Source organism: Pinus tabuliformis, chromosome 1_1 (assembly GCF_031772625.1).
Source record: "Pinus tabuliformis cultivar Carrire ecotype Pingquan chromosome 1_1, CPIR1, whole genome shotgun sequence".
NCBI lineage: Eukaryota > Viridiplantae > Streptophyta > Pinopsida > Pinales > Pinaceae > Pinus > Pinus tabuliformis.
The window spans coordinates 703526807-703548168 of NC_142297.1; the positions used below are offsets into that span (position 1 = coordinate 703526807).

Genomic DNA, 21362 nt, shown 5'->3' on the forward strand with positions numbered 1-21362 from the left:
GTTTTGTAGTTGCACATGGATTTGCTGAACTCCAAACCCCAGATCCTATATTGGAGTTTCATGCAACCTCATCGCTGTCTCCAATGCTTCAGCTTGGGTTGATATCTTTTGCTATAATAGCACCATCCTCAGATGTGGTGTCAACGACGCCACAAACCACGTGTAGTGCTGTGCGTCTATCAGCGTCATGTTAGCCTCACGGATTGTACTTTTCAATCTCTGATCCAGATACCACAAGGTTTCACCAGGCATCATCGCGATCTCCTTGAGCCCGATGATCAATTGCGTTTCCGATTTTGGTCGGCTAAATTCTTTGTTCAGCACGTCTTAAATCGCCGCTATTCCCACATTGGGGTGATCACTAGAGTACTTTATATACTACGTCAATGCGCAGACCTATAGTGCGCTAACCAGAGAAGCCTTTTTGATGTTCTCATCTGTTACGCCTTGGGCTTCCCATCTTTACCATAAACTAGAACTGATTTGGTTCCTCATTTCCTACGCCTCTAAGTACCGGCAACTTGATCACACCTACCATCCCAACCCTCGGTGGTGGTGGCGGCAGGGTAAATTAAGATGGGTTGGATGTGGGTGAAGTAGGTGATGGCATGGATGGCAGTGGTATTAGTGGAATGCGCTACTTTATTAATCGGACTGTGCTTCTCGAAGAGAACCCTATGAGCTCTTCATCACTTTCTCGCGAGAGTGAAATCAGAGGACTGTTTTCTAATCCTTTGGTCCCTTGGTAGCCTCTTCCACTCCTCATTACCCCACACATCAATGGATGCGCATAACCCATTTTTCACATAACAGCATTTTAATCCAAGTGTTCAATGATTTGATGTACTTACCCTGTGGTCCTTGGAGAAAGCGCCTTTCTGCCTCGCTGTAACTCATAGTTGTGTCTATCGCGAACTTGATTATAAAACCTCCTATTATTTGATCCAACCAGTGATCTATTGCCCGCGTGATTTTATCTTCAGATGCTTCCATCCTACGCACCAACTCTGGAGTCCACACGATGGGCTAATCCAGTTTACACCTTCCCTAACTGTCAGCTAGCCTCACGATCCACTCATACAGTTCTGCCAAGAAAGACGTGAAGAAGATCTCATGGATTTCTGTGTATATGTAGTGATCCAACCACCTTTCCTCAAATATCCACGGATTTCTATTTTCCTGTACCATGAACTCGTGAAGCTTCTAATCCAACCAATCTTCAAGCTCTCTCTTTGTAGGGTTCTAGTGTTCCGACATTAGAAATTCCTTAGGAATATCCCAGTCCTGGCAACTAAACCATTTGTTGGCTTATTGGGCCCCGACCCAGGTTCGGAAGAGTTATTAGCCAAGCAAATCCCGCAGCTACCGGCCCTTTCGGTAACAGCCCGCAGAGTGTGGACTGAGGTCTCACCTGAGGTAGCAGGGGAGGGTGTTGGAACCAGGTTTCCACACCCTTGGGATGTCTTGATGTGGTCTAGAGGGGTCGCGAACCGTTCTATGGCCTCGCGCCACTCTATACTGCTATCAGACTTTTGCATAGATCCACATAGGTGCACTTTCTTACTAATGAAATTGTTACAGATCTGATATTTTTGTTACAGTCTCTAAACAAACATCTAATTATAAAACCCAATGCGTGCAATCATAATTATTTGTAAAGACATAAACTCATATAACAAACTCATATAACAGATGCATGAACCAGAATACAATAGATCCGCGATATTTTAGAAACAAATTATCCTTATTAATGTCTTCCGTCAATACAACTAGATCCGCCCTGCGCATTCAGCTGGAGGGGTCCGCGCACATAGCTGCAAACTCTACCAGGCCTGTGCACACATAGCTACAGATCCTCTATCTATCTACCAACACCCTTGACTCGGACTTACAGACATAGAGAATATTGCCTTCACAAACCCATAACATCCAGATCCAAACAAAAGCTTCCAAGAAAACTGACTTCTAGCCATAGAGCCTTGCTCTATTTATACATTTCCATGGTCCGTGGACCATGGGCAGGCCAACTCACTTCCTATTATTTTACATTATTCTTGGGTAGACAACCCTTTGACTTGACTCATTACAATTCGCACTCCGCGCACCTTGCAGAGCCTTTACCATACTTTTTCCCAAAATTGTAGACTTTGAGTCCCAAAAACCGTTACGCGGGGCCTCCGCTACCCAACACTGAGCCAGCTCTTCTGATATGTCTGGCTGTTCAAATTCCTCTTGCTCTTGAATTTCTTCTTCTGGTATTTGCTCATTGTGTTCCCGTGTCTCCCTTTGGGATTGGGATTCTCTTGGCACCTGTACAAAGGAATCTTCATCAAGTCTTCTTTCTAAATCAATCAACACATTATTGAAAATAGTTTCTGTACTATCCCTGTCTACTAGAGTGTTCTCCACCCATTCCAACTAATTTGCATACTGTTCTATTTTAGGAATTAGGTGGTGGATGTAGGGAGACAATTTGTTTTTCTATCTTCTGTTACAGATGACATCAAAGGGATCATATCTCCAGATGAAACTTTGTTTGAGTTTGAGCCCTTGAAGGATTTCCTCTGCAACTCTCCCAGCTTCTCTATTATTACACACAAAGGGGCCTAGCTGGTCTTTTATTCAGAGTTGTGCCTTTTTCTTGGCCTTCAAAAAATGTACCTCATCAGAGTTGATTATTTTCTTGTAGTACTCCAGAGCAAATAATCTCATTGGGAGGTATCTTTGCAATTTGTAAGGTGCCACTTCATAGCCATAGATTCCAATTTCACTGTGATTTTGGTACAAGTACCAATCTCCCACTTTGTACTGTTTGGACAACTGTAGGACCCTCCTGATATCTACACTGATTCTTGGAGGAGGACTTCCTATGAGCATGGTTGCTACTGGATGCACAAATAGATCTATAAAATTTGTGTAGGTGTATGGAGATTCATATTTGTGGATTAAAGGTGTCTATAATACTACTGACCTAGGATTGCCTCTAGTGTCAAGCTTCTAAACAGTGAAGGGAAATTTGTCAAACTGATAATTAAGGAAGAGATGATATAACACTGATGAGTATTTGAATACTCTCTCATTTTCCAATCTTATGAACTGATCAAGCATTTTGTCTGAGATGAATTTTTCATTGTCAAACATGATGGCAGGGGATTTCCTAGGAGTGAAAATGGACATATAGAAAAGAATAATCTCATCTACATATTCACTAGTAGTATAGCCTAGAATATTGGATATCATTGATATGACGTCTTTACCAAGATGAGAAAAAAAGGATGACATGTAAGGAGGGGGGATCCTTTGGTATGTGTTTTTCTTCTATAATGAAAGTCTGGAGTAACTGAGCAAGTTTGGTGGAGGTAAGTGTAGGGAATCTGTTAAGAAATTGCCCAATAGAAAGGGGAGTAAGATTTTGACCAAGTTGCAACTGCAACATTTCATTTATGGACTCAGCGGTGATGGTGAAAAGTACTGTCTGGTTGGGGGACATCACCACTCTTAAGGTGGGATTGTAGCTGGTATGACAATAGTGAAGAATTTTGGGGAAGATATGGACGTTGGGGAATTGGTACTGGGGTAGGTTAGATTCCTAGAGACCTATTTTTTCTATATGGTTCAAGTACTGGTCTCTGCACCTACAGCATAATTTCAATGGGGATTCTTCAATAGAGATGTCTTTAATTTGAAAATCTTTGTCTGCTAATGGGAGATGGTCTAAATCCCTGTGGGGAGTAGAAATGGGCAGGACATTCAATGCAACTAGCACAGCCATCCTTGGTTCTTGAGGATTCAAGGACGGGGGCAAAGGGTTTTCTGTAAAATTGGGGGGCCAATTGGTTTAACTTGGAATGGTTTGGACTTGCAGGGCAATTGTTTTACTGAATTACTTAACACTTAAAGCAATTGAGTAAAGGTTTGGGAATTAAATAGGGTTTCTCAGTGAATATGGGTAAATACTTGGTTTTGGCTCCGAACATATTGATGGCTCACTGTACACGATTTGCAAGAAGTGCACGTGACTGAAGGATGATTTGGAAGTTCAGCAACTTTAGTAGATTGGCAGTTGGACGTGGGTTGACAGTTGCACGTACTCTGGTGCTTGCATGGAGGTCTGAGTGGTCTTTTGCATGATAAAACTAAAAACAATGAGTTTTTTTGCTTTTATTTACAAAGTAAATTGTTTTGGCAGGTACACAAGGACAGGTACGTTCAAAGTTAAGTGGAGGATAAGATGTTTTTTCATCTAGTGGAAGGTGGTAAATGGTTTATTTCGCACAGCTTTTGGGCTTGAGCGGTTTCAGGGAAGGCCACCCGATGCCATTCATCAAGCGCCATGTAGCAGCGGGGGGGAACAGTGAAACCACCCATATCAGGCAGGTAAAGGTTAGCCTTTGGAGGTTGCCCAATATGAGCATCAACCGTTGGATCAAATTAGGCCTGATCGCATGGTCATTGGGGTGGGGATTTGATATGATGTTTAATAGAGGGGCTCGATGGGGTTTTAAGCATGGCAGGATTTAATTAATCAAGGTTTATGGTGGATTAAGGGCATCGGGGGTGATTTCATTGGCGGGGTCGATTATTAATTAACCACAGATTGATTAATTAATCTCTTTTATTAGACAGAGGGGTTTTGGTTATTAATTAGTCGTTGATCGACTAATTAACCCTTTTAATCATTCATGATACTAATACAGTTTATGTTTCAAACTTCGGGGCGGGATATTAATATAGGGGTTTTATTAAATACATAGGGGAAAGGGTTATTTTTTGGGAGTTAATATATAAATTTAAAGTTAATATGAATTGAAAGCGGAAAATAACTTAGCGCCAAGTCAAATGTGTATTTATAATTTATTTGCTTTTTATAAACACATTATAACCTATGCTTAGTGTTATTTTTGTGGGTTTTTTGTGAAAAGGGGTTTTTATGGGGGTTGTTAGAGCCTAGATTTGCCTCAGGCTGAAAAGACAAGGTTCTAGGTCCACATCAAACCACGCTCAACCTCGTAGCTAGCCCTACGAAGATAGGAGAGGGCTCTCTCCAGGTCGATCTCGGCAAAAGACAAGCGATGGGGCTCGAGATGACTGAAATAAAATCTAATTTTAGGCTAGGTATGAAGTAGAAGGGTTTGATTTGAGTTTTTGGAGGTTTTGTGCTGGAAACAGGGAAAGGAAAATTGGGCTCGGGGATGAGGCATAGTTTCTGCAGAGTTCTGATTGGGGCAAGGAAGGCAATCATTTTGATGCTTTAAAGTGACTGAATGGATAGATCAGACTCGTGAGGAGCTAAGGAGAGAAAGAGAGTCTCAAGAATTCTCCTTAAACAGATGAAAACATGGAAATTTAAACAAATTCAAAGGCAGAGCATAGTAGTTAATGGATTCTACCTTAATCACTCATTTGTTCAAATTCAGAAGAAGAGACAGGAAAATGATACACATAACACTAATGAACTTACAATTACTTAGAGAAGAACATCATGAAAACATAAAGCCACATGGATCCCAAACAGTGTTGCAAAACCTTGGTCTTTCCTTAGCCAAAAATGCAGAGATAGAATGTACAATGATATGCCAAAGCAATCCCTAGTGTCCCACCCTGAAAATGACTTAGGAATTTCATGATATAGACTAGCCCAGCCCATTCCCTTGCCTCTAGGGGTCGAGCTCATCATTCTAGGAGCTGTTTCAACCAATTCTAAACAAAGCACTAAAATCTTGGCAATCAAAACAACTTGCCTCTATAAGGTAGGAAACTGATTCATTCATTAAATTTTCACATTTTAGTGAATGAATCCTCTAGAACAAGTAAATAAGTGCCAAAATTACATCATGTTTATCCAATTACATCAAGATAGATCAAAAATTACATCCAAAAGCAAAACTAGTCAAATTGGGCAAATTTCTGAGCTGGAAGGTGAAAAATTGAGCAAAAATCCTCTATAAGCCGTGCCAAATCCTCTATGCGTCACGCCAATTTGATTCTGATTTTGAGGCACTTCCTGAAGTCCAAATTGAGCCCAAGTGTGCTTGTTGGAAAGCCCTACCTGTCTACTTTCCAACCCAAGTGGAATTTCTGAATTTGGTGCCCATTTTCTCCTCCAAAACTTCAATCTCCCAAGACTACTTCTTGTGTGTCAAAATAGGGGCAGTGAGGTCATTTTTTGAGTGTTTTTGATCTCCTGGGGACTCAAAACTTGCCCAAATTTCATGGCCATGCACTAGCAACCATGATTTTTCATGAAAAATTGAAAAATGTAAACTTTTTGCAATTTGGATATCCCTAGCAAAAGCACGCGCCACGTGGCGTGGCGCATAGGGAGAAAAACCCTTTTTTTGTGCCAAAATTTGTCAAAATGCCAAAAATGCCCCAAATTTCTTGAAATTTGGGCTGGAGCTTCTTCATTAAGTGTCATGCTGGGATAAAGAGGTTTTGGCCAATATCTGAAGATGATCAAGCTCCCTTTGCCTCTTTTGCTTCCTTATTGCCTTCCTCAATTTTGCCTTTAAATTCCTGATTCGTGCCTTGCAGACCTTGTTCCATGCCATGTAGTGGAAAGCCAAACAATGTAAACTTTGAAACGGGAACTGATACTGTTACCCGTTTCGTAGAGGTAGCAAAAAAATGACCCGATTTTCAAAAGTGGTGATGCAGAATACACATGTTTTTTTTAGAACATGGTTTTTGGAACTTTAATTTTTTTTCATGTTCAAGGATGAAATCAAGTTTTATAATGGTAGTGATTTTCATGCTGATTTTAAAAAGTGAGTATTCTACATCACACCCTTTTCTTAAAAGACCTATTTTTTGACTTTTAATTTTCTAGTGTGTGAAATGTAAAAAATTATTTTCTAAATTTGATAGTTTTTGAAGTCGTCATTTTATTCATATTTTCTTGTTCTCTATCTTAATTTTTTTTTTTTTTAGGGGGGTTTTTATTGTTTTGCGTTTTTAAATTAGAAAGTCGATAGTTTGAATTTTAGATAATCTACATATTTATACATCCTTAATTAATTTTTCAATCCACATGAAATAATTGTTTCTAAAAAACAACATTTTTTAACAATGGACATAAAAATAACCATTTTTAACATAAATATAACAAAAAAACTAAACGTTTTGATAATTTTTTGCTAGAATTAACATGTTAAAATCACAATTTTTATACAAAAATATTAACTAAAAATGGTCAAATAATAGTTTTTTTTATGAATTTCATGTCAAAAAAATAATAATAACAACTTTTTTTTCAAAAAATAATAATTAACTTAAAAATCAATGCGAAAATCACAAATTACAAACATTGAACACATAACAACTTTAATTCATTGATTATTCTTTTCATGAAATGTCAGAGTCAAAACATTGCAAAGCTTGATTTCCAGGTATAACTTAAATTTAATCAACAATGTCACGTAATCCAAACTCTTCATCCTCTAGAGTTTCATCATTGTCATCTTCCACAATATTTTCTGCTTCCTTTTGCGCAATTTCCTCTTCTAATGGGTCTTTGATGTCTGCAAATCTCCCAATATATGTCTTTCCAAACATTCCATGTAATGGTGGTTGGGGTTCCTTTGCCTTTTTTGCCACACGTGATTCACTAAAGTCCCTCCCCACACCGCGCGCCCCCGCCCACCCACTCCTCCTCCCCCGGCCCCCCGCCTACCCCTACCCCCCCCCCTACCCCTACCCCCCCCCCCCCCCCCCCCCCCCCCTACCCCCCCCCCCCCCCCCCCCCCCCCCCCCCCCCCCCCCCCCCCGGCCCCCCCCGTACCCTGCCCGCGCCACCCCCCCTGCTCGCGCCCTACCCCTACGCCCCCCATCCCTCCCCCTCCACCAACCCACCCCCGCGCCCTACCCCTACGCCCCCCTACCCCCGCGCCCTCCCCCCCTACCCCTACGCCCCCCCGCCCCATACCTCCCGCATCCCGCTCCCCCCTCCCCCCCACTCTACCCGCGCCCTACCCCTACGCCCCCCATACCTCCCCCCTACCCCCCCCCCCCCCCCCGCTCCCTACCCCTCCCCCCCCCCCCCCCCCCCCAACCCCCCCTACCCCTCCCCCAACCCCCCCCCCCCCCCCCCCCCCCCCCCCCCCCCCCCCTACCCCCCCCACCCCGCTACCCCCCATCCCCCCCCGTACCCCCCCACCCCCCCATCCCCCCTCCATCCCCCTACCTGCGCCCTAGCCCCGCCCGCACCCTCCCTCAGACCAACATATGGGTTGGTCTCTATTAGGAAAATCATTCTTCCATCCAACATATGGGTTGACCCTAGTCAAGGCACTACCCATTATGTTAAAAAATAAAAAACATATAAAAAAATTTGATTTAGATGGACCTCTTATAATGGTCAAAAAGTCAAAAACCATAGAAAAGTCAATACAAATATTTTCAATCAATACCCTATGAAATTTGTTAGCGTTGTCAATATGAATACCTTATGAAATATGACACGTCTAAACTACAATACCCTATCAAATATGACACGTCTAAACTGCAACATTTCTTTTTCCCGGATTGTGAAGTTGCTCCTTTATTTAAAGGAATTTTTTTGTCGATAAAAAAATTTATTGATAAGAAAGAAATAAATTAACACCTTAAAACAAGCACCTTAACCACAAGATTGTTCATCCTTTACCTATATTATAAGATTCCAAGTGTCTACATGTATTTTTCTATTCTGCTAAATAAATCTATTTATGTTGAGTCTAACTCTTGCTTAACTTAAACATTTCTCCGGCTCTTTTACTTTAAAAGAATCTTTTATTTATTAAAAAAAGAGTTCTTTTATCTATTAAAAATTATTAATAAAAAAAAAATTAAATTGACATACAACCTCAAAGTTGTTCATTCTTATTTTAAGTATTTGCATATAATTTTTCTATTGCACAAATTCCATCCCAAAACATACCTATTAACATAATTATAAAATTAAACAATCTCAATCTTTACAAATTTATACTCAATGTCAATATGAGAGAGTAAAAGCAAACGTTTTTTCAAATACGATATATACACATTTATTTATTTTTATCTTTTTACGAAGCAAGACATCTTGATAGTTATAAAATTAAGCCATCCGGGCCTTGCCAAATAGAAACAATGTCAATTTAAGAGTAAAGGTAGCGGTTTATTCCAAAAATCCTGTTTATGAAGCAAATGGTGTAGGAATTATTTGGTTGAAAGACTTCATAATCATATGATATAGTATAACTGGACTCTAACCCAATCTAGTAACAAAAAGAATGTAAGCCAACGTGTAATGAACCAAAAGAACCAAATATAAGACCCTCATATTAAATTGGACTCCTTTTGAACCCATAAACCTTAAAGAGCACAAAATGCCTTTAGCTTTTCGGGAAGAAAATACCTATAGCATAACAAAGAAAGTGGTAACTAATGTGAATAATTAAATAAAGAAAAAATTAAAAAAAAAAAATCCAAAAGGACATCATAGAACAAGACTCGCAGGTGAAGTTTCTACCTAAGAGAAGTCGAATTTGATAACCGTCCCTGCAAGTTGTAATTACGATCCTGAAATAAAGAAGAAAAAAAAGAAAACCATAATTGATTAGGGTCTAAGAATAATAACTGAAAGGAGACATGGTATCGAACTAGGTCTTCTTCAAGAAAAAGAGAACTTGAAATAGATAACAATACTCACTTACCAAATTGAACGATCGATAGACTAATAGAACAGTGAAACATAAACAAGAAACTACAACCCAAATTTCTAAACAGCGTTGGAAGCGAACCTTCAGCATCAAAGTCCTTCAACATAAAGATTCTTTGTGCTTATACTACAGGCCATAAATTTTATTTGTATACAAAGAAAATTTGACAAAAATAATCATTGTGTTAATGAATAAGGACAATTCCGCCTCATGTTGAAAATGTAATTTCAACGCGCACGAAACCACCGAACAGAACCTTAAAACCGCCAAGGGATATCGCACCGCTATCAAACAAAAAGCAGTTTCCGTACTCGTTGCTCCGATGCGATTTGGAGGCGACGCGTGTCACCCGCATGACATCAGCAAACGAAAGCCATCGGAAGTTAAAGCTCGGTGGAAATCTGCCTTCCGATATCCTCTCCACCGTCCGATCTCCCTGCGTGTTCTCCGCCGTCGATCTCCGGAAGGTGCACGGGCCCCCGACAAGTCAGATTTTGAGTGAAGTGGAAGTCTCGTTTGCGTTGACCGCCGTAGGAGGAATTTATGATTTTAATGTTTGTCGTAGTGTGTTTGGTGGCGGGCTTTAATATTATGGTGAAGGCTTTTAATATAGATATGGGCATGTCTTTAATTTCTATTATGGGCATATGTCCCATATGTCATACGTTTTTTTTATATACACGTCATATGTTAAAATGGTTTTGTGTGTTGTAGTTTATACATAAGGTGCATGCGCGCAATATTTTTTTAAGTAGTTTTATGTAAGTTTTTTTTGTTGTGAGTGTGGTGGTTACGCACGAGAGTGCGATTGTCTTTGAAAAATGCACAGCAGTGCTATTTAGATTTTGGAATGTAATGCTTCGTTTTAGCAATTGAAGAATAGAGTGTTTTTCTACAACAGCGTAAAAAGAATGATGGGGCAGTAAAAGATATACACACAGCAGTGTGTAAAATGAGAAGAACCAGGTGATGTAATTTCTGGAATAGCAAAAACCATGTGTGGTTTTGCACAAGCAGTGCATAAAGAAAATGGTGGAGCCTAAGTTGTTTTTACACCAGTGAATGTAAATTTTGTTTTACAGCAGTAAGCTCATGTAAACTTTTGTTACAGCAGTAAGTGTTTTTTTTTACAGCAGTGAATATGAAAATGATTTTACAGTGGTAAATCTTTGTATCAGGTTTTAATGAATAGAAAGTTTTTTTTATGGTGAAATACTCTGTCTCTCAGTAAAAAAAAATTTTGAGTCTTCCTGTGCACAAAAAGATCCTGGAGTAAAGTAAAACAGAGCATTGTCTCTGTGTGTGTGTGTTTGAAATTTGGTTTTGGTATTTTCTCCCCATCCAAAATTACCCAACAGTGGTATCAGAGCAGGACCAGGCTCTTTAAAGAAGTTAAAGAAGCTGAAGGGAGAAGGTTTGTAGCTGCAGCAAAACCTCTCAGGCAGTCAGAAGACTCAGACATCAAAGGATTCAGGTATTTCTCAAAGATTTTTCTTTGTGTTGCTGCTGAAAGAGACAGTCAGTTTTTTTTTAAATACAGAGTCAAGGAATGGCCAGCACAAGCACTGGTATGGGTATGTTTAACACCCAGCTCCCACAGTTTAATGGGAAGAATTATGACTACTGGTCTATAACTATGAGAGCCTTGTTTGCCTCTCAAGATTTATGGGAAATAGTTGAATCTGGGTTTGAAGATGTAGCAGATGAAAATGAGTTCAATGCACTAACTCAGGGAGAGAGAGATCAGCTGAAGAGCAATAGGAAGAAGGATGCAAAGGCCATTTTATTGTTGCATCTAGCAGTAGACCAGAGTATATTTCCAAGGATAGCAGCAGCTAAAACATCAAAAGAAGCATGGCAAACCCTCAAGACAGCCTATCAAGGCATGGAGAGAGTGAAGACAGCAAAGTTACAATTGCTGAGAAAGGATTTTGAGAACTTGAAAATGAAGGAGTCAGACAACATTGAATCTTTCTTCACTCATGTGATTGGTGTAATCACACAAATGAGAACTCATGGAGAAACCATTGAAGATAGAAGGATAGTGGAGAAAATATTGAGAGTCTTACCCTCAAGGTTTGATGCCATAGTCACCACTATTGAAGAGACAAAGGATCTCTCAAACTATTCAGTTGATGAGCTACATGCATCACTGATAACACATGAATAGAGGTTGAGTAGGAATGAAAACTCATCTCTTGAGCAAGCCTTCAAGACCCAGATGTCCTTTGGAAGAGGAAGAGGTCAAGGAAGAGGAAACCGAAGAGGAAGAGGCAGAAGCCAGAACAGAGGAGGAAGGAACAACTCATCAAATGCACAAGGAAGAGGCAGCAATCCAAATCAGAACCAAGGCCAAGGCAGCAGCCAACAAGGAGGACAATATCAGGCTCAAGGACAAAGGTATGATAAATCTAATGTTCAATGCTATTATTGCAAAAAGTATGGACATTATGCTAGTGATTGTAGAAAGAAACAACATGATAAGAACAACAGACAAAATGCAAATGTTACAAGAGAAAACAGCAGTCAAGACAATGTCCTGTTAGCTTGTAACATGGCTGAAACACATAGTGAGGACATATGGTTTTTAGACTCAGGTTGCAGCAACCATATGACAGGAAACATTGCCCTCTTCTCAGCCTTAAATCAGAATTTGAAATCAGAGGTCACACTAGGAACTGATAGTAAAGTGTCTGTTATGGGAAAAGGAGAAATAAAAATACTTTCAAAGCAAGGAGAAAGGAAAACCATAGCAGATGTATACTATGTCCCCGGAATGAGATGTAACCTATTGAGTGTTGGACAGCTTATCCAAAAGGGTTACAATGTTTACTTTGTAAATGATGTGTGCACCATCATGGACATACCACCCAGCAAAAGATGCATTGCTGAAGTGAAGATGACAAGGAACAGGATGTTCCCTCTCCGGATCAGGGCAGACATGAAAAACAAAGGTGAAATTGCAGCAGTCACCCAAGAGGCCTTCCAAAGCGTGCCAAAGGATGAAAATTGGTTATGGCACTTGAGATTCGGACATCTAAATTTTGGAGGTCTGAATTTGTTGAGTAGGAAAGGAATGGTGAAAGGATTGCCATTGATAGAGAAGCCGGACAGCCTATGTGAAGGTTGCATTTTGGGAAAACAACACAGAGAAAGTTTTCCATCAGGGAAAAGCATAAGGGCAAAAGCACCCTTAGAGATTATCCATTCAGATTTGTGTGGACCAATGCAAGCTCCATCATTAGCAGGCAGCCTATATTTCTTGACATTCATTGATGATTTTACAAGAAAGACTTGGATATATTTCCTCAAGAACAAAAGTGAAGTGTTTGAGAAATTCCAAAACTTTAAGGCATTTGTGGAGAACCAAAGTGGGCTGCACATAAAAGTATTGAGAACTGATAGAGGAGGTGAGTATATCTCCAAGGAATTCCTAAGATTTTGTAGAGAAAATGGAATTCATAAACAGTTTACAGCAAGGTACACTCCGCAGCAAAATGGAGTTGCTGAAAGGAAAAACAGAACCATCATGGATATGGCGAGGAGCATGCTGAAGGCAAAGCATTTGCCAAATGAGTATTGGGCTGAAGCTGTACATTGTGCAGTGTATATTTTGAACAGGTGTCCTACAAAAGCAGTCATGAACAAAGTGCCAGAAGAGGCATGGAGTGGGAGAAAGCAAGGAGTCACCCACATGAGAGTTTTTGGGTGTGTGGCCTATGCACACATACCAGATCAGCTAAGGAGGAAGTTGGACAGCAAAGGGGAGAAATGCATCTTCATTGGATACAGTGATGAATCCAAAGCCTATAGGCTGTACATTCCATCTACCAAGAAGTTCTTTGTCAGCAGGGATGTTCAATTCATTGAAGAGGAAGCTTGGGATGGAAGCATAGAGAAAACAGTGAATGTCAAGAGCTGTTTGTCTCATGATGAAGATGAAGAGGAAGTGGTTGAAATGAATCCCCAAACAGCAGCGCCAACACAAGGACAGCAAGGGACACCATTGAGGACAACACAAGGACAGCAAGGTACACCATTGAGGATCAATGAGAGTGCTTCTCCAAGTACACCACAAGGAGGAAATTCAAGTGCATCTTCAAGCACTTGCACACCAAGTGAACGAGGTAAGAAGTTTAGAAATCTAAGTGACATTTATGATGAAGGAATGAATTCCTTGTTTGCATTATATTGTCATGTTGATGATCCTATTCATTTCGAGGAAGCAATTAAAGATAGGAAATGGATAGAAGCTATGGATGAGGAGATGAATGCCATAGAGAGAAACAAAACATGGGATTTGGTTGAGCTACCAAAAGGCAAAGAAGTCATTGGTGTGAAATGGGTCTACAAGACCAAAAGCAATGCTGAAGGCAAGATTGAAAGGCACAAGGCAAGGCTGGTTGTCAAAGGCTACAAGCAGCAGTATGGGAGAGATTATGAGGAGACTTTCGCACCGGTTGCAAGGATGGAAACCGTGAGAGCAGTGCTGTCCATAGCAGCACAAAACAAATGGAAAGTCTACCAAATGGATGTGAAATCAGCATTCCTAAATGGAGTGTTAATGGAAGAGGTCTATGTGGAACAGCCTCTCGGATATGAGAAGAAAGGTGAAGAGCACAAAGTGTGCAAATTGAAGAAGGCTCTTTATGGGCTGAAGCAAGCGGCAAGAGCATGGTACAGCAGGATAGACTCATATCTATTGGATAATGAATTTGACAAATGTGAAGGAGAACCCACAGTCTACATCAAGGAAAAGGATGGTAAAATTTTAATTGTTGTCTTGTATGTAGATGATGTTATTTTCACTGGAAATGATATTTGTCTTATTGAGAATTTTAAATCAGTCATGAAGGATGAATTTGAAATGACTAACATGGGTTTGTTGAGATACTTCTTAGGCATAGAAGTAGATCAAAATGAAAAAGGAATTTTTATATCTCAAGCAAGATATGTAAATCAAATTTTGAGCAGATTTAAGATGGAAGAATGCAAGGCAGCAATCACTCCCACAGTGATGGGATTAAAGCTCAGCAGAGAGGACAGCAGCAAGGATTTTGATCCTAGCCTATACAAAAGTATTGTAGGCAGCCTTATGTATTTAACAGCAACTAGGCCTGATCTAATGTATGCTGTTAGTTTGATTTCCAGATTCATGGAGAGGCCAAAGGAGGCACATTGGCAGGCAGCAAAGAGAATTTTGAGGTATGTCAAAGGTACCAAAATGTTTGGAATTTTATATAATACCTCAGAACATTCAGATTTGGTTGGATACACTGACAGTGATTGGGCTGGAAGTGTAGATGATCGGAAGAGCACTTCCGGTTATGTTTTTAATATGGGTTCAGGAGCCATTTCATGGGCTTCTAAGAAGCAGTCCATTGTAGCATTGTCTACAGCAGAGGCTGAATATGTGGCAGCCACAGCAGCAGCATGTCAAGCAGTGTGGATGAGAAGAATGTTGAGAAGCTTAGGCCAAGAGCAGGCAAAAGCGACAGTGATATTTTGTGACAATAGCTCAGCTATTGCATTGTCAAAGAATTCAGTGTTTCACAAGAGAACGAAGCACATTGATACAAGGTTTCACTACATCAGAGAATTGGTGAACAATGGAGAAATTGTCCTAGAACACTGCAGGACTCAAGAACAGGTAGCAGACATCTTGACAAAGCCATTGGATCAGAAGAGCTTTGAATTTTTGAGGAAGTGTTTGGGTATGACTGAATGCCTAGCAGTTGAAATTAAAGGGGAGTGTTGAAAATGTAATTTCAACGCGCACGAAACCACCGAACAGAACCTTAAAACCGCCAAGGGATATCGCACCGCTATCAAACAAAAAGCAGTTTCCGTACTCGTTGCTCCGATGCGATTTGGAGGCGACGCGTGTCACCCGCATGACATCAGCAAACGAAAGCCATCGGAAGTTAAAGCTCGGTGGAAATCTGCCTTCCGATATCCTCTCCACCGTCCGATCTCCCTGCGTGTTCTCCGCCGTCGATCTCCGGAAGGTGCACGGGCCCCCGACAAGTCAGATTTTGAGTGAAGTGGAAGTCTCGTTTGCGTTGACCGCCGTAGGAGGAATTTATGATTTTAATGTTTGTCGTAGTGTGTTTGGTGGCGGGCTTTAATATTATGGTGAAGGCTTTTAATATAGATATGGGCATGTCTTTAATTTCTATTATGGGCATATGTCCCATATGTCATACGTTTTTTTTATATACACGTCATATGTTAAAATGGTTTTGTGTGTTGTAGTTTATACATAAGGTGCATGCGCACGATATTTTTTTAAGTAGTTTTATGTAAGTTTTTTTTGTTGTGAGTGTGGTGGTTACGCACGAGAGTGCGATTGTCTTTGAAAAATGCACAACAGTGCTATTTAGATTTTGGAATGTAATGCTTCGTTTTAGCAATTGAAGAATAGAGTGTTTTTCTACAGCAACGTAAAAAGAATGATGGGGCAGTAAAAGATATACACACAGCAGTGTGTAAAATGAGAAGAACCAGGTGATGTAATTTCTGGAATAGCAAAAACCATGTGTGGTTTTGCACAAGCAGTGCATAAAGAAAATGGTGGAGCCTAAGTTGTTTTTACACCAGTGAATGTAAATTTTGTTTTACAGCAGTAAGCTCATGTAAACTTTTGTTACAGCAGTAAGTGTTTTTTTTTACAGCAGTGAATATGAAAATGATTTTACAGTGGTAAATCTTTGTATCAGGTTTTAATGAATAGAAAGTTTTTTTTATGGTGAAATACTCTGTCTCTCAGTAAAATTTTTTTTTGAGTCTTCCTGTGCACAAAAAGATCCTGGAGTAAAGTAAAACAGAGCATTGTCTCTGTGTGTGTGTTTGAAATTTGGTTTTGGTATTTTCTCCCCATCCAAAATTACCCAACACCTCAAACAATCATATTCATAATAACTTACTAGTTAATGGTGTACGAGGAGTCATGTGAAGGTAAACATAAATCTTGTGAATGGACTATAAGAATCATTGGCTTATGATATAATCATTCTTTTATGGTGTAGGAATTATTTGGTTGAAAGACTTCATAATCATTGAAAGACTTTGGTTGAGGGTCTTATATTTGGTTTTTCTTACACGTTGGCTTACATTATTTTGGACGAAATCTATTCCATCGGGATCATAGATTGGGGTACAGTAGATTGTGTCGATTCCGGGAATCGACGGGGCGGAGGGTCGAGCAACGATGGAAAACTAATTCACGTAAAAGAGGTCTTCGTTCTGGAGAGCTGCGCGGCAGCGCCACCCCCGGGCCGCCCCGCCCCGCCCGACCGGCGGCGGGTCGATTCCCGGAATCGACCCGCCGCCGGTCGGGCGGGGCGGGGCGGCCCCGGGGTGGTGCTGCGTAACATGTACAGGCGAAAGGGTCGATTCCGGGAATCGACGGGGCGGCAACCAACATCCCCTCTCAATCTGATCACACATACAATACAAATTCAGTGTCTGCAAATGCTTCTGATGCTTATATGGCACCTCATGAGTCTGCCAAGCCATCGGAGGTCCTGCCTGAAGGGTACCTGCGGGCACATGATGACATATTTTCTGCCATGATTACTGCAGAAAACCAGCACTCTTGCGTTCAGGATGTAGTGGATTTGAAGCCTGAGCAAAATAATGAGTTTGAAATTGCTGCAGACCCCACCAACAACCAGCTAATTTCTTGTTCACGGCTGTGGACTGATCCTACTTCTACTCACACGAGCAACAGCATTTCTCAGGCTTTTACATTCCCAGGTCTGCAAGCGCAAGAATATTCTTATAAATCTGCAAATTCCTCGAGATGTGATAAATTAGTAGACCCGTGGAATACATTACAATCTCATGAAATGCATTGCTCTGTCAATAACTCTCTTGGTTGTTCCATCACTGTTCCATCCTTGTTCTCATGAAATGCAACACTACAAAATGTTTGGAGTGTTGCTGTCGAAGGAGAACCCATGTTTTGAAAAGGATGAGAATCCTGGGTGTGTAAGAACTCTGTGTAAGACAACACGTTGTTGAACAATGCTTGTGTGTGTCAAGGAGGTTGAATCGCACGCAAGTTATCATTTTTTTGTTGAATATCTGGTACTCCAACTAAGCATAGTGTAAGGCAAAATGCCAGTGCAATCTGCATTGGCGCTTTGAATTTCATCCACAGCTCAAACATGGTGTTCAGAATGAACTGCAAAGGTAGATAGTGAAGTTCTCAGGCTCGAATGTGTGCATATTTGCAAAGGAACATGCAGGTCATGCAAGCAATGGGCATGAGTTGTTTGTTCGATGTGTAACTGCAAATCAGTTGGATGGAACGCAATTTTATTTTGTTACTAAATTGTTTACTTCTCAAGTTTCCTTGTTCACTGAGCCTTTTTCATACAAAATATATTGTTTCATGTCTCATCTCATGTCAGTTTCACGACAATCTTGTCCTCAGAATCTCTGATGAGCACGAAACATTCAAGACCTGTGTCTTGAACGAGCATGGGAAGCTTTGGGATGAAACCATGTGTTTGAAGACTGGTGAAGCAGTCATTTGGTTGGTGAGGAGATTTAATAATTCTCTGCAATGTGTTGCGTAAAGACTGGAAGGAGGTTGTGTTGTTATCATAGTTATTGAAACAAAATCCGTTTCGTTTTCCATTTTATGTGTAAAAGGAAAAGAAAACCATGACCCAATTATTGGATAGTGAAATGATATTAGCAGTTTTTGACCTTTTTCACATCAGAAGCACTTCTCGAGAAGAAGTGCTTCTTCTATCGGCTTCGTCACCATAATCCGTAAGATTCCCGAGTTTGTCGTGTTACCGTCTTTCATGAAAAGGAAAAAAGAAAAACGTAATTCTATTTACATTTTAATAAATAATAACAAAGCGATTCTGTTGATGTAAGTGTTGCGAGGGATACATGTGGCCTTCTTCATTGAGCGATGTGGTACATAAAATCTAATTTGTTGGGACTCAGAATTCTATTATGATTTATTCACATGGGTAAATCATTCGGAGGAGACAAGTGCGTACTTAAACTTCCCAAACACGGGAATCAATAATGCTTGGTCAGATAGCACCTTCCCATATAGGAATTCCTAGAAGCTCGAATACTAAACGACAAAGTCAGTCAAGATCGCATCAATGGCTTGAATGAATATCGAAAAAATTTACAGACTGATTATAAGCCGGTATCACCTATAAATAGCAACCTCCTTCATATTCTCCAATAAACCGCTTATACTTGGTTTTGTTGACAGAACTCAATAGGTATTTAGTCAAGATGGTGACTGGGACTACAACAACTGAACGTGTATCTCAGGTGGAGGCAAAGAGATTTTGGAATGCGACGGTGAAAGAGAGTCATAACTTCCTCCCAGAGGTTTTGCCGCACATTTTCTCTTCTGTCACCATCCTGGAAGGAGATGGAGGCGTGGGCACCATCAAACAATTCAACTTCACTCCAGAAGGTACTATCCTCATTAACCTTGTTATCATTTCTTCCTCCTGTAACGAATTTTAACTGCGCACTGGTTCAGATCGATGTAGGCAAATGCCAAACCACATTCACAACAACAATTTATCTGAACGAAACTTACGTATAGATCCTTATACTTGCGTTTCTAATTATTTACTCCAATGAAATAGCGTACCTGACACGGATGGTGTTGGATAAATTTTCAATGCATTGCCCATAATTATATTGTTTTCCATTTTCGTGTGGCAGCCATCAAGGAGTTCAGCTACGTCAAGGATAGAGTGGATGAAATTGACGAAGAGAAGTTGGTGCATTTCATGAGAACAAGGATGGAACAGTGATGGAACAACCAAGAGAGTTATTGACAGAGCAATGCATTTCATGAGATTGTAATGTATTCCACGGGTCTACTAATTTATCACATCTCGAGGAATTTGCAGATTTATAAGAATATTCTTGCGCTTGCAGACCTGGGAATGTAAAAGCCTGAGAAATGCTGTTGCTCGTGTGAGTAGAAGTAGGATCAGTCCACAGCCGTGAACAAGAAATTAGCTGGTTGTTGGTGGGGTCTGCAGCAATTTCAAACTCATTATTTTGCTCAGGCTTCAAATCCACTACATCCTGAACGCAAGAGTGCTGGTTTTCTGCAGTAATCATGGCAGAAAATATGTCATTATGTGCCCGCAGGTACCCTTCAGGCAGGACCTCCGATGGCTTGGCAGACTCATGAGGGGCCATATAAGCATCAGAAGCATTTGCAGACACTGAATTTGTATTGTATGTGTGATCAGATTGAGAGGGGATGTTGGTTGCCGCCCCGTCGATTCCCAGAATCGACCCTTTCGCCTGTACATGTTACGCAGCACCACCCCGGGGCCGCCCTGCCCCGCCCGACCGGCGGCGGGTCGATTCCGGGAATCGACCCGCCGCCGGTCGGTCGGGCGGGGCGGCCCGGGGGTGGCGCTGCCGCGCAGCTCTCCAGAACGAAGACCTCTTTTACGTGAATTAGTTTTCCATCGTTGCTCGACCCTCCACCCCGTCAATTCCTGGAATCGACACAATCTACTGTACCCCAATCTATGATCCCGATGGAATAGATTTCGTCCAAAATAATGTAAGCCAACGTGTAAGAAAAACCAAATATAAGACCCTCAACCAAAGTCTTTCAATGATTATGAAGTCTTTCAACCAAATAATTCCTACACCATAAAAGAATGATTATATCATAAGCCAATGATTCTTATAGTCCATTCACAAGATTTATGTTTACCTTCACATGACTCCTCGTACACCATTAACTAGTAAGTTATTATGAATTTGATTGTTTGAGGCGGAATTGTCCTTATTCATTAACACAATGATTATTTTTGTCAAATTTTCTTTGTATACAAATAAAATTTATGGCCTGTAGTATAAGCACAAAGAATCTTTATGTTGAAGGACTTTGATGCTGAAGGTTCGCTTCCAACGCTGTTTAGAAATTTGGGTTGTAGTTTCTTGTTTATGTTTCACTGTTCTATTAGTCTATCGATCGTTCAATTTGGTAAGTGAGTATTGTTATCTATTTTAAGTTCTCTTTCTCTTGAAGAAGACCTAGTTCGATACCATGTCTCCTTTCAGTTATTATTCTTAGACCCTAATCAATTATGGTTTTCTTTTTTTTCTTCTTTATTTCAGGATCGTAATTACAACTTGCAGGGACGGTTATCAAATTCGACTTCTCTTAGGTAGAAACTTCACCTGCGAGTCTTGTTCTATGATGTCCTTTTGGATTTTTTTTTTAAATTTTTTCTTTATTTAATTATTCACATTAGTTACCACTTTCTTTGTTATGCTATAGGTATTTTCTTCCCGAAAAGCTAAAGGCATTTTGTGCTCTTTAAGGTTTATGGGTTCAAAAGGAGTCCAATTTAATATGAGGGTCTTATATTTGGTTTTTTTGGTTCATTACACGTTGGCTTACATTCTTTTTGTTACTAGATTGGCTTAGAGTCCAGTTATACTATATCATATGATTATGAAGTCTTTCAACCAAATAATTCCTACACCATTTGCTTCATAAACAGGATTTTTGGAATAAACCGCTACCTTTACTCTTAAATTGACATTGTATCTATTTGGCAAGGCCCGGATGGCTTAATTTTATAACTATCCAGATGTCTTGCTTCGTAAAAAGATAAAAATAAATAAATGTGTATATATCGTATTTGAAAA

The 21362-nt window shown here is 40.3% G+C and overlaps 1 protein-coding gene across 1 annotated transcript; it reads left to right on the plus strand.

Annotated features, from left to right (window-relative positions):
* Positions 1–18855: 18855 nt before the first annotated feature.
* On the plus strand, positions 18856–19688 carry LOC149215455 (major pollen allergen Bet v 1-G-like). Its single transcript, XM_089389720.1, has 3 exons — positions 18856–19140; positions 19398–19456; positions 19617–19688. The coding sequence occupies exons 1-3, from the start codon at positions 18954–18956 to the stop codon at positions 19686–19688; spliced, it is 318 nt and encodes a 105-aa protein (XP_089245846.1). The 5' UTR covers positions 18856–18953.
* Positions 19689–21362: the final 1674 nt, after the last annotated feature.

Coding starts and splice junctions, on each gene's coding strand:
- LOC149215455 (XM_089389720.1), top strand. CDS start 18,954: ATGGTGACTGGGACTACAACAACTGAACGTGTATCTCAGGTGGAGGCA. Junction 19,141..19,397: donor ATTCAACTTCACTCCAGAAG/GTACTATCCTCA, acceptor TTCGTGTGGCAG/CCATCAAGGAGTTCAGCTAC. Junction 19,457..19,616: donor AAATTGACGAAGAGAAGTTG/GTGCATTTCATG, acceptor TTGCGCTTGCAG/ACCTGGGAATGTAAAAGCCT.